This window comes from Eptesicus fuscus, chromosome 19, assembly GCF_027574615.1.
Source record: "Eptesicus fuscus isolate TK198812 chromosome 19, DD_ASM_mEF_20220401, whole genome shotgun sequence".
Classification (NCBI taxonomy): domain Eukaryota; kingdom Metazoa; phylum Chordata; class Mammalia; order Chiroptera; family Vespertilionidae; genus Eptesicus; species Eptesicus fuscus.
This window is the reverse complement of record NC_072491.1, coordinates 36,713,717-36,736,149: the sequence shown is the minus strand read 5'-3', so window position 1 is coordinate 36,736,149 and position 22,433 is coordinate 36,713,717. Positions and strand designations below refer to the sequence as shown.

Here is a 22,433-nt window from a genome sequence, read left to right as displayed (position 1 = left end):
GACTGGAAGGTCCCAGGTTCGATTCCGGTCAAGGGCATGTACCTTGGTTGCGGGCACATCCCCAGTAGTGGGTGTGCAGGAGGCAGCTGGTCGATGTTTCTCTCTCATCGACGTTTCTAGCTCTCTATCCCTCTCCCTTCCTCCCTGTAAAAAAATCAATAAAATAAAAAAAAAAAAAGATTGAGTGAGCAGAACATAATAGCTACAGAATAAAGAGAAGACCCAAAACTGTAAAGGCTTTGTATTATTAATTAGAATACTAAATGTCAGCATTATGTCTCAGAAAATTTCCTAAAATAATAAAAAAAGTAATCTATTTGGACAAATAAATTAAACAGGTCCCCTTAAATGCTCCAAATTTATATTTAAACCTTTCACGTTAACAAGTCAATGGCAAATACAGGACCCTGCCATATTTCTATCTCCAAATTAAAAGTTATGTTGAAGTATAGCAAGTTTTAAGACAAATGACTAAAAAATAAGAAATTACAAATAGCATTACAAAAACAATCATCCAAAGAAACTGAAAAGCGTGTGAAAATCTGATTCAAAAAAAATTACTGCCATTTCACTTAAATAAATGTTCAATAAGTAACTTAAAAACAAAGAAATATACTGATAAAAGGATTTAGAACACAGGAACATTAACGGAATAAACTATATTTCATCTATTTTAAGATGTTCTTTTTGACCCACATTCTAATATCTGAAATTAGCCATCGACCTGGTTTTATGTCAAGTTCTTGCAGAGAGGAGCTAATGTCCTGCCAGCCACCTAGGGGCACTGTGAAGGTGCGACAACTCTGAATCTCCCCTCCAGGTTTTTTTGGACAATACGGGCAGCATGAATTCGAACTGCAAACCTAAGTCAGTACTAGCTGACCATTCAATTCCCAAGGAAGTTACTTTTTACTCCCTCTTCTCAGTGCCACGTTTGAGGCATGTAAGTTTTCTGTCCATTTCTGTGGGAAAGTTTATTTCCCATTTAATTTTACATAAAAGTTGTAGTTTTTCAGTGTTCCAGCTTTATGACAGGATCCTTTTCTCCCCATCTTGAGTGTTTTCTTTGTTACCTCAGTGGCACATAAAATAATGGCGTAACTTAAAGCTGACAGCATCTTAGAATTAAATATGTAAATCAAATGAAACTGATTCTACCTAATATGATAAAAAGTAACATCAATAATGAGCAAGTAAAGAAAATAAAAATGAAGTTGTAAATACCTGTCATTTGTATACACTCTCAAAGGTCTTCTATCATAATCACTTTCATATCTAAACCTCTCGTCCATTTCTTCACTTACTTCAGGATCTTGGTCTGGTATATAATACTGTTTGTCCAAGACACGATCTTCATTAAACCTGCTAAATCTTCTATCTGGAATGTCAACCTTGCTGGCAAACCTTTGATGTTTTTTATTGGAAATGTCCACTTCTTCATTCGCTTTTTTAGTGATTCTTCTATTCCTTAATTCAATTTCATCATCTAGTTGTCGATATCTGTCCTCCTCTAGTCGTCTTTGGTTTAGAAGTTCTTCATATGCCTCTGAAGGAGTTAGGACATCTCTCCTGGGACCTTCTGAATTTTGGCAAGATGTTTTTATTTGTGAAAGTACATCAGGTTTAATTGGACCAATAGGTTTTTTATTTCTTTGACTTTTATGCTGGTCAATTAAAAAAAAAAAAGAAAAGCTTTTAATGAGATGCTGTTTCTTAAAGGCTAATTAAACTCTCAAATAATGCTTAGTCTATTAATCATCTCAATTCTAAGGATTAATCACCCATAAGTGATACCTTATCTTTAGGAAAAAAACTTCAGAATTTACATCCTTTAATAATACTTAATAAATGTCAAATATACAGATAACAGTAATATGGATAAAGTGGATATAAAAGGAAAGATAAACTAAATGCAAATTCCTATCCCAGGAGATATTAAGCATACTTTGGCAGCTAAATATTGCTTCAAAATATTTCAAATTAAATTATTTCTTAACACAAAGAATACAGAAAGTGGTAAATTTTTTGGCTCTCATAACATCAACTATCCTTAAATTTGGAAAAGAAAAATTAAAAAATTAAAAAAAAATAAATATATATATATACACACATACACACACACACACACACACAGTCAATATAAAGGAAAACACTTAAAAATAAATAAATAGCCCTCACTAATTTGGCTTTGAGTGTTGTCCCATGTACCAAAAAGTCACCGGTTTGATTCTCGGTCAGGGCACATGCCCAGATTATGGGCTGGTTCCCCCGAGTAGGGGGCATGCAAGAGGCAGGTGATAAATATTTCTCTCTCACATTGATGTTTCTCTCTCTCTCCTATCTTCCTTTATCTATCTCTCAAAAAAAATTTTTAAACATATTTTTAAAATAAATAAACAAAAATCACATACAACCAAATCTCTAAAATTAATGAAATTAAAAAGTAGGTTAAGTTCTTCACTTAAAAGTAGGTTAAGTCAGTTTTATGAGATAAAACCATTTGCAAATGTTTTGGTTTGATTTGGCTTTTTTTAAAACATTACGTTAAAAACAAGTGAAATGTCTAACATAAAAATACAGGCAGTCCTTGGGTTACGTCGGACTCGACATACGTTGTTTCATGGTTACATCTCCATCTCCCATCCTATATAATAAAGAGTTAATATGCAAATGGTTGTCACACCCTCACACCATCATGCCATAACGGCTCAGTCACTCAACGCTGAGGAGAAAGGAATGGGGACCAGCCAGGCACAAACGAGCTCGCGAGAGAGGAATGGGGACCAGCCAGGCACAAATGAGCTCGCAAGAGAGGGATGGGGACCAGCCAGGCACAAATGAGCTCGCGAGAGAGGAATGGGGATGAGCCAGGCACAAATGAGCTCGCAAGAGAGGGATGGGGACCAGCCAGGCACAAATGAGCTCGCGAGAGAGGAATGGGGTCGAGCCAGGCACAAATGAGCTCACGAGAGAGGGATGGGGACCAGCCAGGCTGCGGCCCACGCCTGCACCTGCAGCCCGGGAGAGGGACAAGCTGCCTGCCCCACAGACCCAGGTGCCAGCAGCTGTGTCTGCACCTGAGGCCCGGGAGAGGGACAAGCCGCTGGCCCCGCCGTCCTGGGTGCCAACTGCTGCACCTGTGGCCCGGGAGAGAGAGAAGCTGCTCGGCCCGCGGTCCCAGGCACCTGTGGCTGTGGCCCTGGCAAAGCCACCCACCCTCGTCCCCTGTGGCTGTGGCCAGCCCGGGTCCTGGGTGCCTGCGGCTGGCCAGACGGAGGGAAGCCTGGGTCCCAGGTGCCTGAGACTGGCCGGAGGAGGGAATCCTGGGTCCCGGTTACGGGGCAAGGCAGAGGTGGTTAGGGGCAATCAGGCTGGTAGGGGAGCAGTTAGGGGAGATCAGGCAGGCAGGCAGGCAGGCAGTTAGGAGCCAGCGGTCCTAGATTGCGAGAGGCAGTTGAACATCCCCTGAGGGGTCCCAGATTGGAGAGGGTGCAGGCCAGGCTGAGGGACCCTTCCCCCTACCCCGTGCACCAATTTCATGCACCAGGCCTCTAGTTTATTTATTAAAAATAAAATAAAAAGTTCCATGATTTCGATATATATACATATGTGCTTTATGTTTTTTATTATTTACCACAAGTAAAGGTCAGGAATTGTTATCTTTCTTTTAAATTTTTTGTACTGTTTCACTTCATTACTGCTGTGTATGTGCTCCATGTGAGTGACATAAGTGCTTATGTAGGTGGGTTCCCACTTACGGCAAAAATCGTGTTACGTCGCACCACAGAAACGGATCTCCGATGTAACCCAAGAACCTACTGTATTTCAAATAAGTGCAAAATATTTATCTGTAGCATTAAAGATTTACTTTAAAAGCAACACCTACCTCAGTACTCTTTTCTACTTGTCTGAACTTTTCAGTGGATTCTTCCTTACCCTTGAGAAATTGATTGTATTCTTTGTTGCGTTCAAGTTTCAACCTTTCCTTAAAATAAACACCAAAAGGCAATGTTAATTTCTGCTTGAGAAAAAAGTACCTTAATGTTAAATCAGACACACAAATCAGTGATCTTGCCCAGAATTAAGTTTTACTAATAATTTCAAGGACAGTAGTTGCAAGACACAGGAGAAACAGGAGATTACAGACCATCAGTGCAGCTCCCCTTTTTTATCATGTTAAAATGCCTAAGCATCACAACATGCTTAAGGCATGCCCCATAAATCCATGGATTCTAGGTTTATCAACAGCAATCCTAGATAATCCAGGTGCACTATGTCAAAATTATCATAAATAAATCTTTCCCACTAGTAAATGCACAGTGTGTTTGCCAGGAAGTCTGTCATTAGCATGTTCCCAAGGAGATCTGACCACATTACTTTCCTTCTTTCCTTTCCAGAGCTATCTCCTGCTCCAACTCCCACCCCCTCCCAAAAGGCCTGCTGCTAACCATTTTAAATATAAAAAAGTTAAATTATCATAGACAACAAAACATTATAATGTAAATGTTCTGTTGAAACCTCTAAAGAGTATGTACATGTATTTATGGCGTGACTGAAATAGACATTTAAATCGCCCCACACCCTCACCCTACATAAAAGCTCAGTATATTCGACCATCCATTCATTTTGCTGTGTTACAGAGCATAGACTTTACAGCTCAGGAACCAATGCTGGAAAATGTAAATTATGAATATTCAATTGATCAACATATTAAAGAAATATGTCACATTACATAGTTTTAAATGTTCAAAAAAAAATTTTAAGCAGCACACCTAGAGACTCTTTAGACTTTTGGGAAAATACATATATTCAAGTACAGAAAATGATGGAATCTGTTTGCATTTAAATCCAGAATATGTTTTTTCATGATTGTGATCCCTCATAAAACTGCTACCCACAATAACTACTCCCATCTACCTACCTTGGCAGATAACCTGTCACCAATAGGAAGAGAAACTCCCAGAGTAGATGGATCTGTTTCACTCGTGGATAGAAAATTTTTCTGTGCATATACATATAAAAAAATATATTATCTAATTGCCTTTATAAAAGATTTCATAAATATGTCTTTAAGTTAGATATTCTAGGCTATTACATTATGCAGAGCAAAAAAATGAAATGGAGATGAAGACAGGAACTACAAATCTATAGAAATCATAATTAGGAAAAGAGAATTTTCTTCCAATCGACAACTCCCTGAAGAGGAGAATCAAATCTTAATTTTCATTTGCATTATATATATAGCTATTGATTCAGGGTGATTTTATAAAGCATGAGAAAAGAAGAAACTGTTTCTTAATTCATATTCCTCTTCACTCTTGATGCCCTACTATTCTTTTGTTAAGGAAAATTTACACTTCCTCACAAATATCCTATGCATGCTGCAATAACGTTATTTTTCCTACAATTATAAGTGGCTATCGACTAAAATGTCAAAAGATATAAACTATGAAGACAGTTTCTTTATATATCCTTCCATTTTTGTTCAGTAAACATTTAGGTAATGCAGTGTAGTAGACAGAGCATCAGACTAGGAGTCAAAAGAGCTACGTTCTAGAAGTAGCCCCCACACTTTTCTGATGTGCAACACTAAGCAAATCACTTTACCTCCCTGACCCATACTTTCTTCTTCTATCAAATGAGAATGGTATCTGCTCTGCCTGCTTACCAAAGCTGGTATTTGGGATCAAGGAAGATAAAAAATGTAATATCTCTTTGAATACTATAAAGCAAACACGAGGGACTAGTAAAAAAATTTATACAATCCCCAACTTGCTTATACTACTGCTTAGTAGTATATAAGCAGCAGTATCAGTTTCTCTGTCTGTAAAACAGGAGTGTCATCTATATGAGTAGGTTATGAGGATTAAATAATCAATAGTTATTAACCTGTCCAGCTCCATGCCTCTTATTTATTCATTAAACAAGCAATTATTGACCATGTAATATTTTTCAGTTACTTTTTTCAAGGTGATTGGGAGAGAAAAATAAGTGTATATTTCCTATAATCAAGGGATTTACAATTCAGTTGGGTAAACAAATAACTACAATACAATGTACTAACTACTACAATAGAGTTGTATTCAAAATATGGGAACAGACTAATAAAACTAAATTATTAATAAAGTTTCAAAAAAAATAAAGTTTCATTAAATCTAAATTTATTAATAATTTAATTTGTGCTACAAAAGCTAATCTGAAAGCTGGTAGAACTCTAAATTTATTTGTCAAGGGAATAACAAATATCAAGGCAAACAATAAACATAATCATTTGTAGAGTTATACATTTACAATAGAACACACTCCTGTTCCAATCCTGGGAAAAGAGAGATAAAGCACCTCACTCCTTCACTGAGCAATTCCCCACTCCCAATCCAGGTCCAGGATGATATTTGAAATTTTCAATATAATGAAAAAAATAAACAATAAGGCCAATACAATGAGTGTTGCAAAAAAAAAAAAAATTTTAACCATTCACCCATTCACTCATTCATTCAATAAATACTGAGTGCCTACTATGTTCAAAACTGTTTGATACATTTGAGACTCATCAGTGAAGAGAACAGACACCCTGCCTTCCTAAAGCTTACATTCAACAGGGGAAACTGACAAAAAATAATAAACATAATGTACATTAGAAGGTGATAAGTGCTAAGACAAAATCTAATAATAGAGAAATATGCAAATTAGCCGGGGCGCCATAACGTCACAACCCATCTACAAGCGGCGGAGAGCTACAAGAGGGCAGGGTGGGGCAGTAAGCTACAAGTGAACGGATTCATGCACAGGGCTACTAGTAAATATATACAAAGAACTGCCTACAGGTAGTCCAGGTTTCTAGGAAATAGGATTGGGAAAAACAGAAATCTGGAATTCCCTTTTAGACATGTTCAACATGAGATACTCATTAAATTTCTAAGTGAAAATTTCAAATAGGCATCCAAATACAAAAATTTGAGGTTCAGGAGAGAGGCCTGGGCTGAAATTATAAGTTTACTGAATCAATTTAACAACTGTTCTTCTGAGAATATGTCCTCCTTGCATTGTTAGATGGTCAAGTGTCTTTTATTCTAAAAACAGGAAAGAACATGGTAGATATAGTAATTGTTTTAATGGTTCTCATTAACAAAGTTTAAAGATTTGATTTCTTTAAAATATTCATGCTATCTACAAGCCTGGGGTCCCAAAGCCACAAGAAATACAGAAAGAATGGGACTTGGAAAAGTGTACATAAACCAGGGGTCAAGGAAGCCACTGCAGCCACATCCCCATATCCTATGTCATTTTCTTTTTCCTCTGCTTTCCTTTCCACTCTCCCTTTCTCAGATATCAACCAAAACTGTCTCTTTTATATTAAGGAATTACTGTTCCTCTATCACAACTACGTTGTTGATAATCCAACATCAAAAACTTCACAGACCCAAGAACAGACCTGGAGACAGGGAAGCATCAATCAGACTGTCGGACCTCAGAGGGAAGGTAGGGGAGGGTGGGGATAAGGGGGAGAGATCAACCAAAAGACTTGTGTGCATGCATGAGCCTAACCAGTGGTCATGGACAACGGGGGGGGGGGGGGGGGGGGGGGGGGGGGGGGGGGAGGGGCAGGCGTGGGGAGGGGTTTGGGATGGGAATGGGGGGGATGAGGACAAATATGCAATACCTTAATCAATAAAGAAATAAAATAAACACTTCACAGTCCTTTGAATTTAAACATTTTTACTCCTTGATCTCTTTCCCTTTACTAAAGGCAATTTCTTCTTATGCCTCCCACCACCATTCTTTGTTTAAAATCATATATCTATGAAGTACTATAAAATCCACAAGTGAAAATGATAGCTATCAGAAGAAAAACCCACCCAATAAAGGGGGTTTGGGGAGAATAATGAGGTACAAGGCCAGGGAGGCAGGCTGGATCATGAAAGACCTCACATGCCATCCTACAGGATTCAAATTTTTATCCTGAAGACAGTGAGTGAAAAGACACTGAAGTATTTAAATCAGTAAAAGGCAAGATCATTCTGGAAAGCAGCATGGAGAATGGTCTAAGAATTAATGGAAGGAGATCAGTTAAAAATCTGTGGGCCCTGGCCGGTTTGGCTCAGTGGATGGAGCATCGGCCTGCGGACTGAAGGGTCCCGGGTTCAATTCCGGCCGGGGGCACATGCCTGGGTTGCGGGCTCGATCCCCAGTGGGGGGCGTGCGGGAGGCGGCCGATCGGTGATTCTCTCTCATCATGATGTTCCTATCTCTCTTCTTCTCCCTTCCTCTCTAAAATCAATAAAAATATATTTTTAAAAAAATCTGTGGTATTAATTTAGGACAATAAGAGTCTCTAACATGTACAACTAACTGTCCTAAAACAGTTACAAAGCTCCTCATAGGCTGCTTAAGCAGGTACAATATATCACCACTGCCTATTATACACCAAGTTAAAAATTTACTGCCTTCTAACCAGATCCTAACCTCTCTATCCGCATGATTACCTCTTATTATTCTCAAAAAGAATCTAATTCAGCCAGGTTGGTAAACCTGATATGCCTCAATCATATAAAGCTAAAGTCTACTCCTCAAGCCCCCCTCTATTCTAAACTCCCCATCCGAAAAACTTGCCCTCCTCCCTTGAATGCCCTCTAGAACATCCAAATTCTATCTTATCATGCCTTACAAAATAACACTGAGGCCTTTCCTAATCATACTATCCTTCTCATTTAGAGTTATCACTTTCGTATGAATATTATCTCTACAGCTAGATTCTAAGCCCATTGAAGACAGGCTTCATACCTATTCATCTTCATGGTAAGTGTTTAAAAAGTGTTGGTTGAATGCTGAATGGATGTGAGAGATTATTTTTAAAAATAGTTCTATAAGACTGTCTTTATTTTCCAATATACATTTACAAATGCAATTTACATGTTTGGATGCAAAAAAAATCTAGTCATCCAAATCCTGACAACACACAGTTCAAAAACATCTTAAAGTACCTTGAAAATCCTACTATTTTATCCATCTTTATGTGATTATAGCATAATTTGAAGAACAAAACCTGCATGATGAAAACAAATGGACTTACAACAGATGCAGAACATTTATAAAGGATGCATAAGAAAACAACAAAAACAAATGCAAAGCGGAAATCAAAAATAATGCTTAACTGAATTAATGGAAAATTATGTCATCTTGCTAAAAGCAAAATTATAAATTGGAGCCATTCAAAAGTCTCAAAACCACAAATGAAGCTATTTTTCCCATGAGAAAGCAGCAACATCATAAATGCCAATGATTGCAAGCTACTAGATCTAAAAAAATAAAAATAAAAATCTAAAGGAGAACATTTTGCAGGCAACCCTACCTTTCTCTTTGCTTCTGTAATACCCTAAAGTCAAGGGAAACAAACCATTGATGAAATGTATTCAAAGTCCTTTCTCTCCATGTGAAAATCAGAATAAATAAGAGAGCATTTATAAATTTGGGACAAACATTATAAAGTAGTTTAAAAACTAAGAATATCTTAGGATGACTACAGACATCATGCTTGTTTAAAATAACCTTATAACCTAAAAAGCAAATTGAATTTTAAAACTTAAAGTCTGGCCAGTGTGGCTCACTAGTTGAATGTCGATCCATGAACCAAGAGGTCACTGGTTCGATTCCTGATAATGGCATATGCCGGGGTTGCAGGCTCGATGACTTCTGAAGCATAAGACTCAACTAATTAACAGAACTTTTTACCTGAGTAAGATAGCGTCTGTAATCTTGCCGCAATTCTTCTTTTAGTTTATGTTTCTTCCGTTCATAGTCTTCCCCAAGTGGTAAACTCAATCCATAATCAAGTCCTAGAAAGAAAACAACTTCTTAAAATAATGTAGCTCATTTTCAAACCAATCTTAATTTCAATACTCTCCTGTAACAGCACAGTATAGGAAGGAACAAAGTCATGCTGATTCTGAGACTAGAATCAGGATAATGAAATTTTTATTTAAAATGTTTTAATAGGTAATAATTCATATATTGGAAAATATCACTCCTACCCATGAACCCCAGCCACCCAGCTTTCCTGCCCAGAACAACTAACATTACTGTTTCTTCTGACTCCTTCCAGAAACTTTTTATGCATCTATAAAAAGTTACTATATGTTATCATATGTGCATGTGCATGTATATGTGTGCATGTGTGTTATATTTACTAACTCCCTTTATATAAAAGTTCTACATTGTGCCGAAACCGGTTTGGCTCAGTGGATAGAGCGTCGGCCTGTGGACTGAAAGGTCCCAGGTTCGATTCCGGTCAAGGGCATGTACCTTGGTTGCGGGCACATCCCCAGTGGGGAGTGTGCAGGAGGCGGCTGATCGATGTCTCTCTCTCATCGATGTTTCTAACTCTCTATCCCTCTCCCTTCCTCTCTGTAAAAAATCAATAAAATATATATATATTTAAAAAGTTCTACATTGTTTGGCATCTTGTTTTTTCAATGACAGAAAAATTAAAGCAAAGAAAAGCCTTACTTCTTCAGTTAATTCCACTGAAATTTCTATAAAAATACTTACAACATGCTAATATCTTTTTTCAATCTGAAAATTAATAACATGATTTTTAACCTATAAGAATATCCTTGCTATGACATGTTTGAAAAAATTAGGGCCATGTGTTGCTCAGTCTGAAATTTCCAAAAACTTTTAAAGTTTAGCTACCAATTCTGATTTCACATAAATGAATATTAATTTTATTGTGCAAAAATATATATAAAATTTACCATTTTAACAATTCAGTGCCATTAAGTTCATTCAAAATGTGCAACCATCACCACTATGAAAAATTTTTCATCATCCCAAACAAAAACTCAGTAAAAGGATAATTTTTTAAGAAAAATTTCAATTTTGAGCAGGGTTTTTCCTTTCATAGAGTTCAAAAATAAAATTACATTTACACTAAAAACCACTAAACTAAATCATTTAAATTGGTAAACTTTATGCTATATCAATAATACCTCAACAAAGCTATCACATTAAATACTTTTTGAATATTTTAAATACTAAAATACTATGTCAAGAAGTACAGATATCAGGTAAGTATTTGATTTTTAAAACCCCCTACCTTTTTTAGTCCTATAATGTAATACTATAATATAAAAAAAATTATTTCTAAACAAAATAAAAAATTTCTTTAGAGTCAGCGACAACCAATATAGATGAAGTAAATGACTGCTGTATGAACTGATAAGGATCACCATTTGTGTGCCTTATTCTTCACAATGCAGCTAAATGATGGGAACTTACCATGAAAGTGTCATATCACTGCTTTATTACATCATTGAGCTATTTCAGGGGCAAACAGGCCAAAGTAGCATAAATATTAATGGGTATCTATTGATTTTTCTGCGATACTAAATTCCACTTTCCACTATAAACACTGTGGCATTCTCTTTATAAACACTTCTGGCCTATTTAACGCCTGAGGAATGAGGGTATAGATTCCTTAGGACACCTCTCACTCAGGCTCCCAGGTTTCTTTCCAAAAGAATCTAAAGCATTCCTGATGCCTGGAATTTTAACTCATCCTAGAAAGGCATTCTTCCTCACAAAGGAATCTAAACCTTATTTTTAAAGATACAGAATTTAAGCCTATAGAGAGAATGTTTGAATTCTTACATTAATAGAGTACCACAGCCGAAACCGGTTTGGCTCAGTGGATAGAGCGTCAGCCTGTGGACTCAAGGGTCTCAGGTTCGATTCCGGTCAAGGACATGTACCTTGGTTGTGGGCACATCCCCAGTAGGGGGTGTGCAAGAGGCAGCTGATCGATGTTTCTAACTCTCTATCCCTCTCTCTTCCTCTCTGTAAAAAATCAATAAAATATATATTATATTAAAAAAAAAAGAATAGAGTACCACAAAAGAAACTAAACTTATAAACTGGCTGGTTTGGCTCAGTGGATAGGGTGTCAGCCTATGGACTGAAGGGTCCCGGATTTGATTCCGATCAGGAGCACATGCCCAGGTTGTGGGCTTGGTCCCAGTGGGAGGAGGCCAATCGATGGTTCTCTCTCATCATTGATATTTCTCTCTCTCTCTCTTTCTCTCTCTCTCCCTCTCCCTTCCTCTGAAATCAATAAAAACATATTTTTTAAATCTATTAAAGCCAAGTCCATGCTTTATTCAATTTTATAATACCTGGCACACAACTTGTACCCCAGAAATGTTCACTGAATTAAGGTGTGAATGAATAAATAAATGAATGCCTGAGTATGAGGAAGGAAAGAGAGAGAAAGGACACACTATTCTTAATATTTCCTTTTTGCTTTTCATCTGATTGCATACAGAGAGGAAGCATAATCACTGGTAACCAGAGTTACCTATCTGTAGTTACGTAGTCACAAAGGATGCTCTACGTGTCAAAGAGGAAAAGACAACAGGCAGCAAGGATGATGCCTCCCAACATGTTGAGCTTTCCTCTCAGGGAACAAGTAACTTACAGTTTCTGAAAAGTCATGTGTTTAAGGTGGCTTTTACTACTGCTTTTCGATTTTTTTAACTATGTTGATTTTAGGAAGGGAGAGGGGTAGAGAGAAATGACATCGATGAGAGAGAAACATCCATCAGCTGCCTTCTATATGCCCCCTACTGGGAATCAAGCCTGCAACCCAGGCACCGGGAATCAATGAGTCAATGCTCAACCACTGAGCCAAACCGCCTGGGCCGCTTTTCAATTTTGCTTGGTGACTTATGTGAAAGAATAGGGGAAAAATGTGATTCATTTTCATTTGTAAAATACTGTTTACTTTTATTTATCAGGAGTATTTGCTTTTTATCATTGATTCAAATAATATAATAATTGTCTTTTTAAAAAGTAATATATAATGTCTTCTGAATTATTTAAAATTTTATTAATTGAAGATTTAGTCAACAGAAAATACTAACTTTTTAATTCTTATTTTTGTCATTTAGCACCATCATTTTATGGCATTAAAGGTAGGTCATAGAAATAAAATTAAGAACTATATGGAACAATTTAAATATTCACCTAAAGCTATGTATTAACAATGGCATCTCAGTGGATTTAATGAGATAAGAAACATGGTGAGACTTACTTATTCAGAGCAGCTGTCTTCTGGTGGTTCTGGTGGCAAGTAAGGCCTTAGTGTCATCTTAGAGTAATGTGAAGTGATGTCACTTCACCAAGTACAACAGAAATCACTCTAAGATAGTTAACATTATTGCACCAATTACAAGTATTTGGCTTCTACAGTATTTGTGAGTTATATATAATATTTAAAACTGAAGTATATAATCTTTTTTAAAATCAATATACCTTCAAAATCAACATAGCACTCATAATAAATACTTTATAAAACAATTACCATGGAACACTTAGTTTCCTCTTTTCTTTATTATATTACCATGAGAAAGCATCATGTATGAATAAAGGACAAATTATAAGAAATAGTAACAGGCCTTTACCTAAGCAGGTGATATATCAGATATGAATATATTAACTGAGTAGAACATTGTACTCAAACTTCAAGTATAAAGGTATTATTACAAATCACCCACTTGTGCAAACTGAACAAGAAAGGTAGAATGTCTGAGATTTAGTTTATAATATAAGACACTGCCCTGGCCAGTGTGGTTCAGTGATTAGCCCGCACACCAAAGAATCTCGAGTTCCATTCCCAGTCAAGGGCACATACCTGGATTCCAGGTTTGCTCCCCACCCCCGGTCCGGGTGCTTGTGGAAGGCAACCAGTTGATGTGTATCACACATCAATGTTTCTCTCTCTCCTCCCCTCCTTCCCTCACTTCCACTCTCTCTAAAACAATGGAAAAAATATCCTTAGATGAGGATTAACAAAAAAGAGAGAGAGAAACCTAAGATAAAATATGCTAAAAAAAAAAAAAAAGTAATTAGAAAGTGCAACTAAAAATTAGTAAACAAAATCAACTATTTCCTTTTGTCTACTTTCAAGTCTCCACATTTTTTAGCTTAGTCTAAACTCTAGAACTTTTCTGCCATGTAAAATTCTGCTATTGCTTACTTTCTGATAGTTTATTAAATATATTTTTATTGATTTCAGAGAGGGAGAGGGAGAGATAGAAACATCAACAATGAGAAAATCACTGATCAGCTGCCTCCTGCACGCCCCCTACTGGGGAGCATCCCACAACCTGGGCATGTGCCCTGACCAGCAATCAAACCACGACCTCCTGGTTCATAGTTTGATGCTCAACCATTGAGCAACACCAGCTGAGCTCTGATGTTATTTTTAAATTACAATGTAATTTTTTATAATCCTTCTTTATAATCCTTTCCAAATTTCCATGAACTTAACTGTATTTAAAATGAATTTTTAAAAATCATATCAAATAATTTCTAGTAATAGAGTAAAATCTCTTATCTTACTTTAGTAATCTGTAATCATTTTGCTTGCAAATTTCCAAAATGACTTCACAGCATGACAGACAAAATAAATCCAGTGCATTTTGGAGCCTGAAATGCTGAACAATGGCATCCTGATTTAAAAAAAAAGTGAGAAATACTGCCCAGAACAGTGAAAGAAACGCCTAGGGACTACAGACACTGAAAACAAATTCTTGGAGTACCCAAAATTTAGAGGTGAGAGCGCTGAAAAGGAACCTGAAAATGAGTGTGTTGGAGTCCTCAAAAGCCACCCCCAGGTTTGGGGATTCACTAGAAAGACTCAAAGAATACAGAAGTCATTATACTCACATTTACAGTTTATTACAGTGAAAGGGTCCAAAGCAAAATTAGCCAAGGAAAAAGGTACATGGGGCAAAGCCCAAAGGAAACTAAATGCAAACTTCCAAGAGTTCTTCCCTGTGGAATCATCTAGGACCGTGGTCGGCAAACCGCGGCTCGCGAGCCACATGCGGCTCTTTGGCCCCTTAAGTGTGGCTCTTCCACAAAATACCACAGCCTGGGCGAGTCTATTTTGAAGAAGTGGCGTTAGAAGAAGTTTAAGTTTAAAAAATTTGGCTCTCAAAAGAAATTTCAATCTTTGTACATTTTAAATCCCGCACAAGAGATTCTTTGGTGTGCGGGCTCTGTTGACTAATGAGTTTGCCGACCACTAATCTAGGACACCCTTAATTCCTCCAAGAAGTTGTGACAACCCATGTGAAGTGTTGCCTTCTGGGAAGCTCATTACAGACTCAGTGCCCTAAGCTTCTATTGTGAGATGGTCATATAGGCACACTCTTGACTAGCACTACCAGACTCCCCAAAAGGAAAGCAGCCATTTCTGCATAAATCACATGGTTTATAAACAGCTTAGTGACAATGAACTACTCTTATCATTGAGGGAAAGTTTTATATCAGTACAGAAAACTGTTTACTAGCTAAGTTCCAGACATTAGCCAAGGGCCAGGCCTTACAGACAGGCCTTTCTAAGAATAGGCAAGCTCTATTAAGAAGTGTAAGTGTTTGCCCAAAGGCACCTCATCTAGACCAGAAACAAGGAGGCTAATAATTTCAATATAACACAGTAAGTGCTATTTGACACCTTCCATAATCTACTCCAAGTACCAATCAGTTTAGTACATAATTAACTTTGCTTTCACTCAAGGATAAGGTGGTTTATTAACAGTTTTACGCCAGATTAGGATGATTTTTTTAACTCAAATTTCAGATTCTTTTTTGGGGGGAAAGACCACAGGTTTTTCTTTGTTTACAACATTATTTCTAAGTTGCAAAAATTCTCTCTCCATGTTTCATTCCTCTGTTACTATTTTTCCTTCTGTATTCCCCCATTCAATCTTCTCTGCCACAATCCAACAGACAGAAAGGGCAAGGACACTTTTCTCTGGCATCTGTAGTGGAAATCTTTGCAGCAGACAGTAACTGCTCCAGGTATGTCAATAGATGCATTAGGTTGCTTCTTATTCTCCAGAGGTCATGGCCGTGTCCCTATGCTATTAATCACAAAAGTACTACCTTCAAATGCAAAACAGGATATATGCTACCATATATAGAAAAAGAAGAGAATCTAGTTATACAAAATGCTGCTTTAACAAGACTAAAGGGCAGGATTGGGAAGCTGTTAGGTAATAGAAAACATACTGATTGATCTCTACCCCCAGTTCTGGCACAGAGTACCTAAAACCCTTCTAATTTCCTAAGTGATAAGAACACTGGAAGCATCTCTTGTTCTAATATTTGTCTTTGACCCCTCCTAACACAGGGCTCCTAAACCCCTTATAAATTCCTAAGTGATTACCACACTAGGATGGTCAAGATAGTAAAGTAGGTAAACACTGTGTTCACCTCCTCCCACACAGTATTCAAAATGCAAACTAAATTATAGAACAACCAACCAATCAATGGTGAGAACTACCTGAAAACCAGCTGAACATAATTCACAGAAGCCACGAGACTGGTGGAAGGCAGAAATGCGGAATGGGCAGACCTGCACCCACAATGCGATGATTAAGAATCAGAAGGGATATCTCAGTTTCAGAAGTGCCCCCGAAGGGTGAGGAGTCCCAGCTTCACACTGGGCTCCCAGCCCAGGGTAAAACAGCCAAGGAGTCCCCATAACATCTGCCTCTGAAAACTGGCATGGTTTATGTCCAAGTGAGAGAGAGGGCTGCTGGAGTCCCAGGGGTTCCTCTTGAGGGGCCTGCACTTGGACTCACTCTGGACTCGAGTTGGCAGCAGGTCAAAAATCACCAGGGACATACGAGAGGAGCTAAACTGACAGGCTTCAGGGCAAGGGATGGAGGGGCAGAGGTCAGGGCAGCTATCTCTGGGACAGAAGCGCTGGTAGGCGTCATTGATCCTTTGTTGAACACTCCCTTCACCCATCTGGAAGGCACGCAGGAAGTCTCCAAATCGGAGCTCTCCATTAACCTGGCTAACACCGTTTACCCTGCCTTGATTATTCCCTGACACCCCTCCTCTATCTAATAGCATGCCCCATCTGAGTGGCTTCCAGTGGCTTTTCACACAATTGTCCTGCCTTGGCTGATGCTGTGAACTTTCCTAAAATCTCTCAAGGTCCACAATCCCAAATAAGCAATTGCTGGCCTTGGCATAACTTGTACCTCTTGCTAAGTGTCCCAAGCCTGACACAAGTGACAAACTGTCTCAACTTGCATTGTAATTCCCATTGGGTGGCCCCAAGGCTGGCATTAAGCTGTGGCTAGTGTTGGCTTGGAACACAGCTTCAATTAAGCAGCCACAAGCCCAGCATAAGTGACAGCTAGCCTTCGCTAACATCATGGTGCCCACTAAATGCACCCAAGCCCAGAACTAGTGGCAAACGGCCTCAATTTGCAGCATAGCCTCTCCCAAGTCCCTCCAAATCCAGCACAAGTGACAACCAATTGCAGATCATTTTGTAGCTCCCACTAGGTGGCCCAAAGCTGGGCACAAATGGCAATGGACCTTGAGAGGTAACTTCAAATCTTTGGAATTTTTCAAGTGATAGGAAGGTCTTTGTAGTAGATCCCCAGGACCATACCTGATACTTTATACTAATAAGGTGACTCGTGGTGAGCCCCTAGGTAGTTTGTGCTAAAGAGATGGCACAGATGGGAACTGGTCACACCAGAAAAGACCAACCACGTGATTAGACCATTGGACCTTTGAGCCATCTGACATCAGCCTGCCCTCAAAGTAAGGTATCTTGAGATTGAGCCATGTGGGCAATGATTCCATCAATCACGACTACACAATGAAACTCCATAAAAACACTGGACACCAAAGCTCAGATAGCATCCCAGTTGACAATAGTCTTTACACTGTCACATATTGATATGCTGAGAGAGTGACGCATCCCTCTCTGATGACAGAGAGGCTGACAGAAGCTTCACATTTGTACTCTCTCAGACCATCCCCTATGTGTCTATCCTTTTGGAAGATTCTGATTTTTATTTTTGCTCTGACAACACTATAACAGTAAGTATAGCACTTTCCTGAGTTCTGTGAGTCATTCTAGTGAATTATCAAACTTGAGGGGTAGTGTAAACCCCCCATATTTGTAGCTGGCTGGATAGAAGTGAGGATGGCCTGTGGACCTCTGAACTTGCATCTGGTGCTTCAGGTAAGAGAAGTCTTGAGGAGCACTGTGCCCTTAATCTGTGAAGTTCAGACTCTGGGTAGTTGGTGTCAGAGGTCACTGTAATGCCCATCAAATACTTTTGTGAGAGGTACAATGGTGAAAGAATGAGCCACATAGATAAGCCTTATCCATGAATATCATCAATATCTAACACAATAATTTACAAAATCATAAAAATGTACTGTTGCATGAGAGTTGAACTATGAGTTATCAAGAGACTGCTTTCATTAGCTAAAATAAATATTACCAATTTGCCGAAACCGGTTTGGCTCAATGGATAGAGCGTCGGTCTGCGGACTGGAGGGTCCCAGGTTCGATTCCGGTCAAGGGCATGTACATTGGTTGCGGGCACATACCCTGTGGGGGGTGTGCAGGAGGCAGCTGGTCGATGTTTCTCTCTCATCGATGTTTCTAGCTCTCTATCCCTCTCCCTTCCTCTCTGTAAAAAATCAATAAAATATATTTAAAAAAAAAAAAAAATAAATATTACCAATTTATATATTCCTAATAGCTACTATGCTTAATTACTCAAAGTATGGTATCACAGTTTTAATTCAATATATAGTTTCCAAAACTAATCTTTATTTCCAGTTTGTTTTATAATTCTTAGATAAGACCATCAAAGGAAAACTCTCTATTGCAAAATTATATTTTCCCATTATCAAAAATTACATATTTAATCTAATTTTAAGGCCACAGTTATTCAGGCAAGAGGTCAGTAACTGAATGCTGATAAGTTATAAGATTAGTCTAATTACATATTCTTTAAGAAAACTCAATGAGCATAAAAAATAATTACTGCTTCAGTTGGCAATAAAAGAAAACATTCCATGAAAAGTAAATCCTACACATCCAAGAGAACTATTTATTTTTGCAATGGAGACCTTCACTCCTTCATTCAAAATATCTTCTCTAAGTACCACAGTACCAGGCACTGTGCTAGGCAGTGAATATACAGTGTCAGGCAAGCTGGCAGCCAATAGAAAGTACAAGTTCAAAACTATTCTTCAAGGGAAAACCAATGCTATAGGAACAGAAGGCAGGAATGACCAACACAATGTGGTAAAAGTAATAAAAGAGTAAAATCATCATACAGGAAACAAGCAGCCATTGAAAGGTTTGAAGCAGAGACTACTACGATCAGATCTGGTTTTTGGGAGGATATCAATGGGCAGTGCAGGGACTGAGCAGAGAGGGTAGATTGCAAAACAAAAGAACACTAGGAAGAAAAAAATCTTAAGTGAGAAACAATGGAGGCCCACATAAATTAACATCTATCGGATTAGAGAAAAGTACACTTATCGAGGTTTAGGCGTTAGAATCAATTAGACTTGTGGAATTACTTGCTGTAGACTATAAAGGGAAGAGAGGAGTCAAGGATGACTAGGCAACCAGCTCCCCAGAGCACCAAAAGTTTGAGAGGAACAAAATCAATGTACATGTTGATTCTGAGGTCATGGCATCCAAGTAAAGATGTCCTGTAGGAAATTAGATATATAGATCTGGAGTTCATACAAGAAATTGGGAACGAGATAGAGGTTTAGAAGTCATGAATACACTTATGTTAAATAAGACCAGAATGTATGAAGTGAAAACAGGGCCTAGGACAGAGCCCCAAGAAACAGGCAAAGATCATTGTATCTTCGATTTTAAACTCACCATCATTTGTGAATGTAATAAAAGAATAATTCTTAATATAATTCTCAAAAGTCAACACCAACTTTTAAAAAGATGCAAAAGAGGTCGGGAAAAAAATATTTATTGTCCACCAATTATGTGCAGTCATCTTTTCATATGTATTCAACTAGAGGCCCAGTGCACGAAATTCATGCACGAGTAGGGTCCTTAGAGGCTGCCAGCCAGGGCCTCCCTTCCCCAGCTGCTGGCTGCTGGCTGGGGCCTTCCTTTGTTCCGCATCGCCCCCTGGTGGTCAGCACATGTCATAGCAAGCAATCGTACTCCCAGACAGTCAAACACCCAAGGGGACACTTCGCATATTAGGCTTTTACATATATGGAAGATTACTGCCACAAAAACCTTTTAAGGTAGATGCCAATTCTTAAGATGAAGAAACAAACAGCTTAAATAACGTGAGCTAGGTCACAAAGCCATGACATCCACAGCCCAAAGCAACATGCAACCCCAGAATTTCAAAGTAATTCTGACTTTAGTGCTTGAGAAAACCTGCCATTACACTTTTAAAATATTATACTTGGAATAATCAAACTTTTGATTCAGAAAAATTTAGGACTAAAAGATCACCCAACTTCTTTATATTACAGATTAAAAAATTGAGGGCCTTAGAGATTAAGGAACTTAACCAAAATATGTATAATACTTAAGTTCACTAAAGCTGTATACTAGCCAATAATTTTTAAGAAAATCAGAATTGAAAGCATTATCTATATAATGAACACTAAAAGCATGGCATTCACTTAGAGCTGGTTTTCTAGTAGACAAAGAGCCCACTAACTATTCAATGTCTTGGCCAACATCCCCTTATAATCAACATTTTTTTGGTAAAAAGTTTCCAAATATTGTCATACCAAACCATAATCAAAGAATTAGTATAGCTGCGATATTAACTTCTTTACAATTCTAATATGAAGTTATTAACAATTAAAATTGTCTTTCAAAAAATAAAAAAGTTTTTTAAATAATGAAATGATCTTTCACTAAAGAGCATTTTGTATCCATTAAGCATATTTTTTTGATTTTTAAATAAAGGCAAGTTCATTTTTGTTCAATAATTAACTCAATCTCTCTCTCTCTCTCACACACACACACTCAAATTTTTCAATTAATTTTTTATTAGTTATACTTACTGCTATAATTCCATAAATCATAATCAAGGCAATAGCATTTTTAAAAAAGTACAAGGTTCTTAGTATATATATTTCACATGTAGTTGGTCTGTCATATGTAAGATTTCAGAAAGGAAAGAGTTACCAGGATTCTAAAAATACCTTTGATTTCTTACAAGACAAAGCTCTTTCACAACAGCCTGCTTAGAATATCTTAAAATCAATTTAGCACACCTAATGACATACCTAAGGAACCCCTGGTCTGTTGGCTGTTTGGTGGTATGTTTTCCTTAGCCATGGAGATTAATATTTTACTGTTTTCAGAAAGCTTCTCTGATGCTTTTTCCTGAAAGAGATATAATATTTACAAAAGCAGAGGGGGAAAAATACCCTACAAAATATACAATTAATCTCAGTACTTTTATTTAACAACTTCACAAAATTACATCATACATCATAGAAAAAATTTAAGTGTCAAGTTTAGGAAATTAAACAAAAGCAGTTAATACTATAATAAATGTTCTAATATTTAGCTCATTCACTTATCAACAGTCACTGAGTTCCTGCCAGGCACTGGAAATACATGAGTGAAAAAAACAAATAAGAATCTGTGCCTCCCTGGAGCTTATAAACTATTGTGGAGACAAACAATAAACATAATACATAATTAAGATATGTATTACGTAGAGAGTGGTAGGGAGGAACTATGGGAAACAATACAGCAGGGTATGGAGGCCCAAAAATGATGGGGGCCAGACCGCCAGGCCTGACTGAACAGGTAATACTTGAACTAATGCTTAAACATTATTATTTATGTACTATTTAATATCAGAAATTATAATAAAGCTGTATTTAAAGCTATGTAGTAACTCTTTCCAAACACTGTAAACTAGTCCTAAGTACTAGAGAATGGTTAAGAGCATGAACTTTGGAGCTGGACACATGAAGGTTCAGATCCATAATCCACCTCTTACGTACGTGGACAAATTACTTAACCCCTTTAAGCCTCACTTTCTTGATCTATAAAACAAATACAAAAAAATTCCATCTACTTCACAGGGATATTATAATTAAATGAGATAATACATCTAAAGTCCTTCCTACCATTCCTTGTAAGAGGCAGGTATTATGACAGAAAGACAACCTAGTGTGGTGGTTAAGAGAACAAGCACAGGATTCAGTTGCCAGGAATCAAAGCCTTGTTCTGCTATCACTTTAGTCACATTACAGTACTTAATTTCTCCATGCCACAGTTTACTCATTTGGAAAATTATAATAACAGTACTTACCTCATAGACTCATGTGAAATATCAATGTAACCTCATAAGACTTTACCTCATTCATATTTTATATACAATAAATGTTAGCTATGTACATTCTGTTATAATCAGGATGTCCATATTATTTATCATTTCAACCAGGATACGTTTGTCCAAGACGGATGTTAAACCAGATGAGACACTGGGACAACAGGTAAACCAGGACTATCTTGGGCAAACCAATATACAGTATGTGGTTCCCCTCATTATAATGGACCATATGGCACAGATTAATCC

General features: G+C 37.6%; 1 protein-coding gene and 1 non-coding gene across 2 annotated transcripts in view; both read right to left on the bottom strand.

Annotated features, from left to right (window-relative positions):
* Window positions 1–22,433, bottom strand: part of CSPP1 (centrosome and spindle pole associated protein 1) — a 109,541-nt gene that overhangs the window by 78,926 nt on the left and 8,182 nt on the right. Inside the window, exons 4-9 of the mRNA XM_054708725.1 lie at window positions 21,124–21,223; window positions 9,730–9,833; window positions 9,350–9,373; window positions 4,922–5,002; window positions 3,887–3,985; window positions 1,225–1,664 (exon numbers count right to left, since the gene is read on the bottom strand). Coding sequence (XP_054564700.1) covers window positions 1,225–1,664; window positions 3,887–3,985; window positions 4,922–5,002; window positions 9,350–9,373; window positions 9,730–9,833; window positions 21,124–21,223 — 848 coding nt within the window. The remainder of the gene's footprint in view (window positions 1–1,224; window positions 1,665–3,886; window positions 3,986–4,921; window positions 5,003–9,349; window positions 9,374–9,729; window positions 9,834–21,123; window positions 21,224–22,433) is intronic.
* On the bottom strand, window positions 15,747–15,879 carry LOC114234718 (small nucleolar RNA SNORA31). The gene has a single exon (XR_003620904.2). It is a non-coding gene; the product is annotated as a small nucleolar RNA SNORA31 (small nucleolar RNA).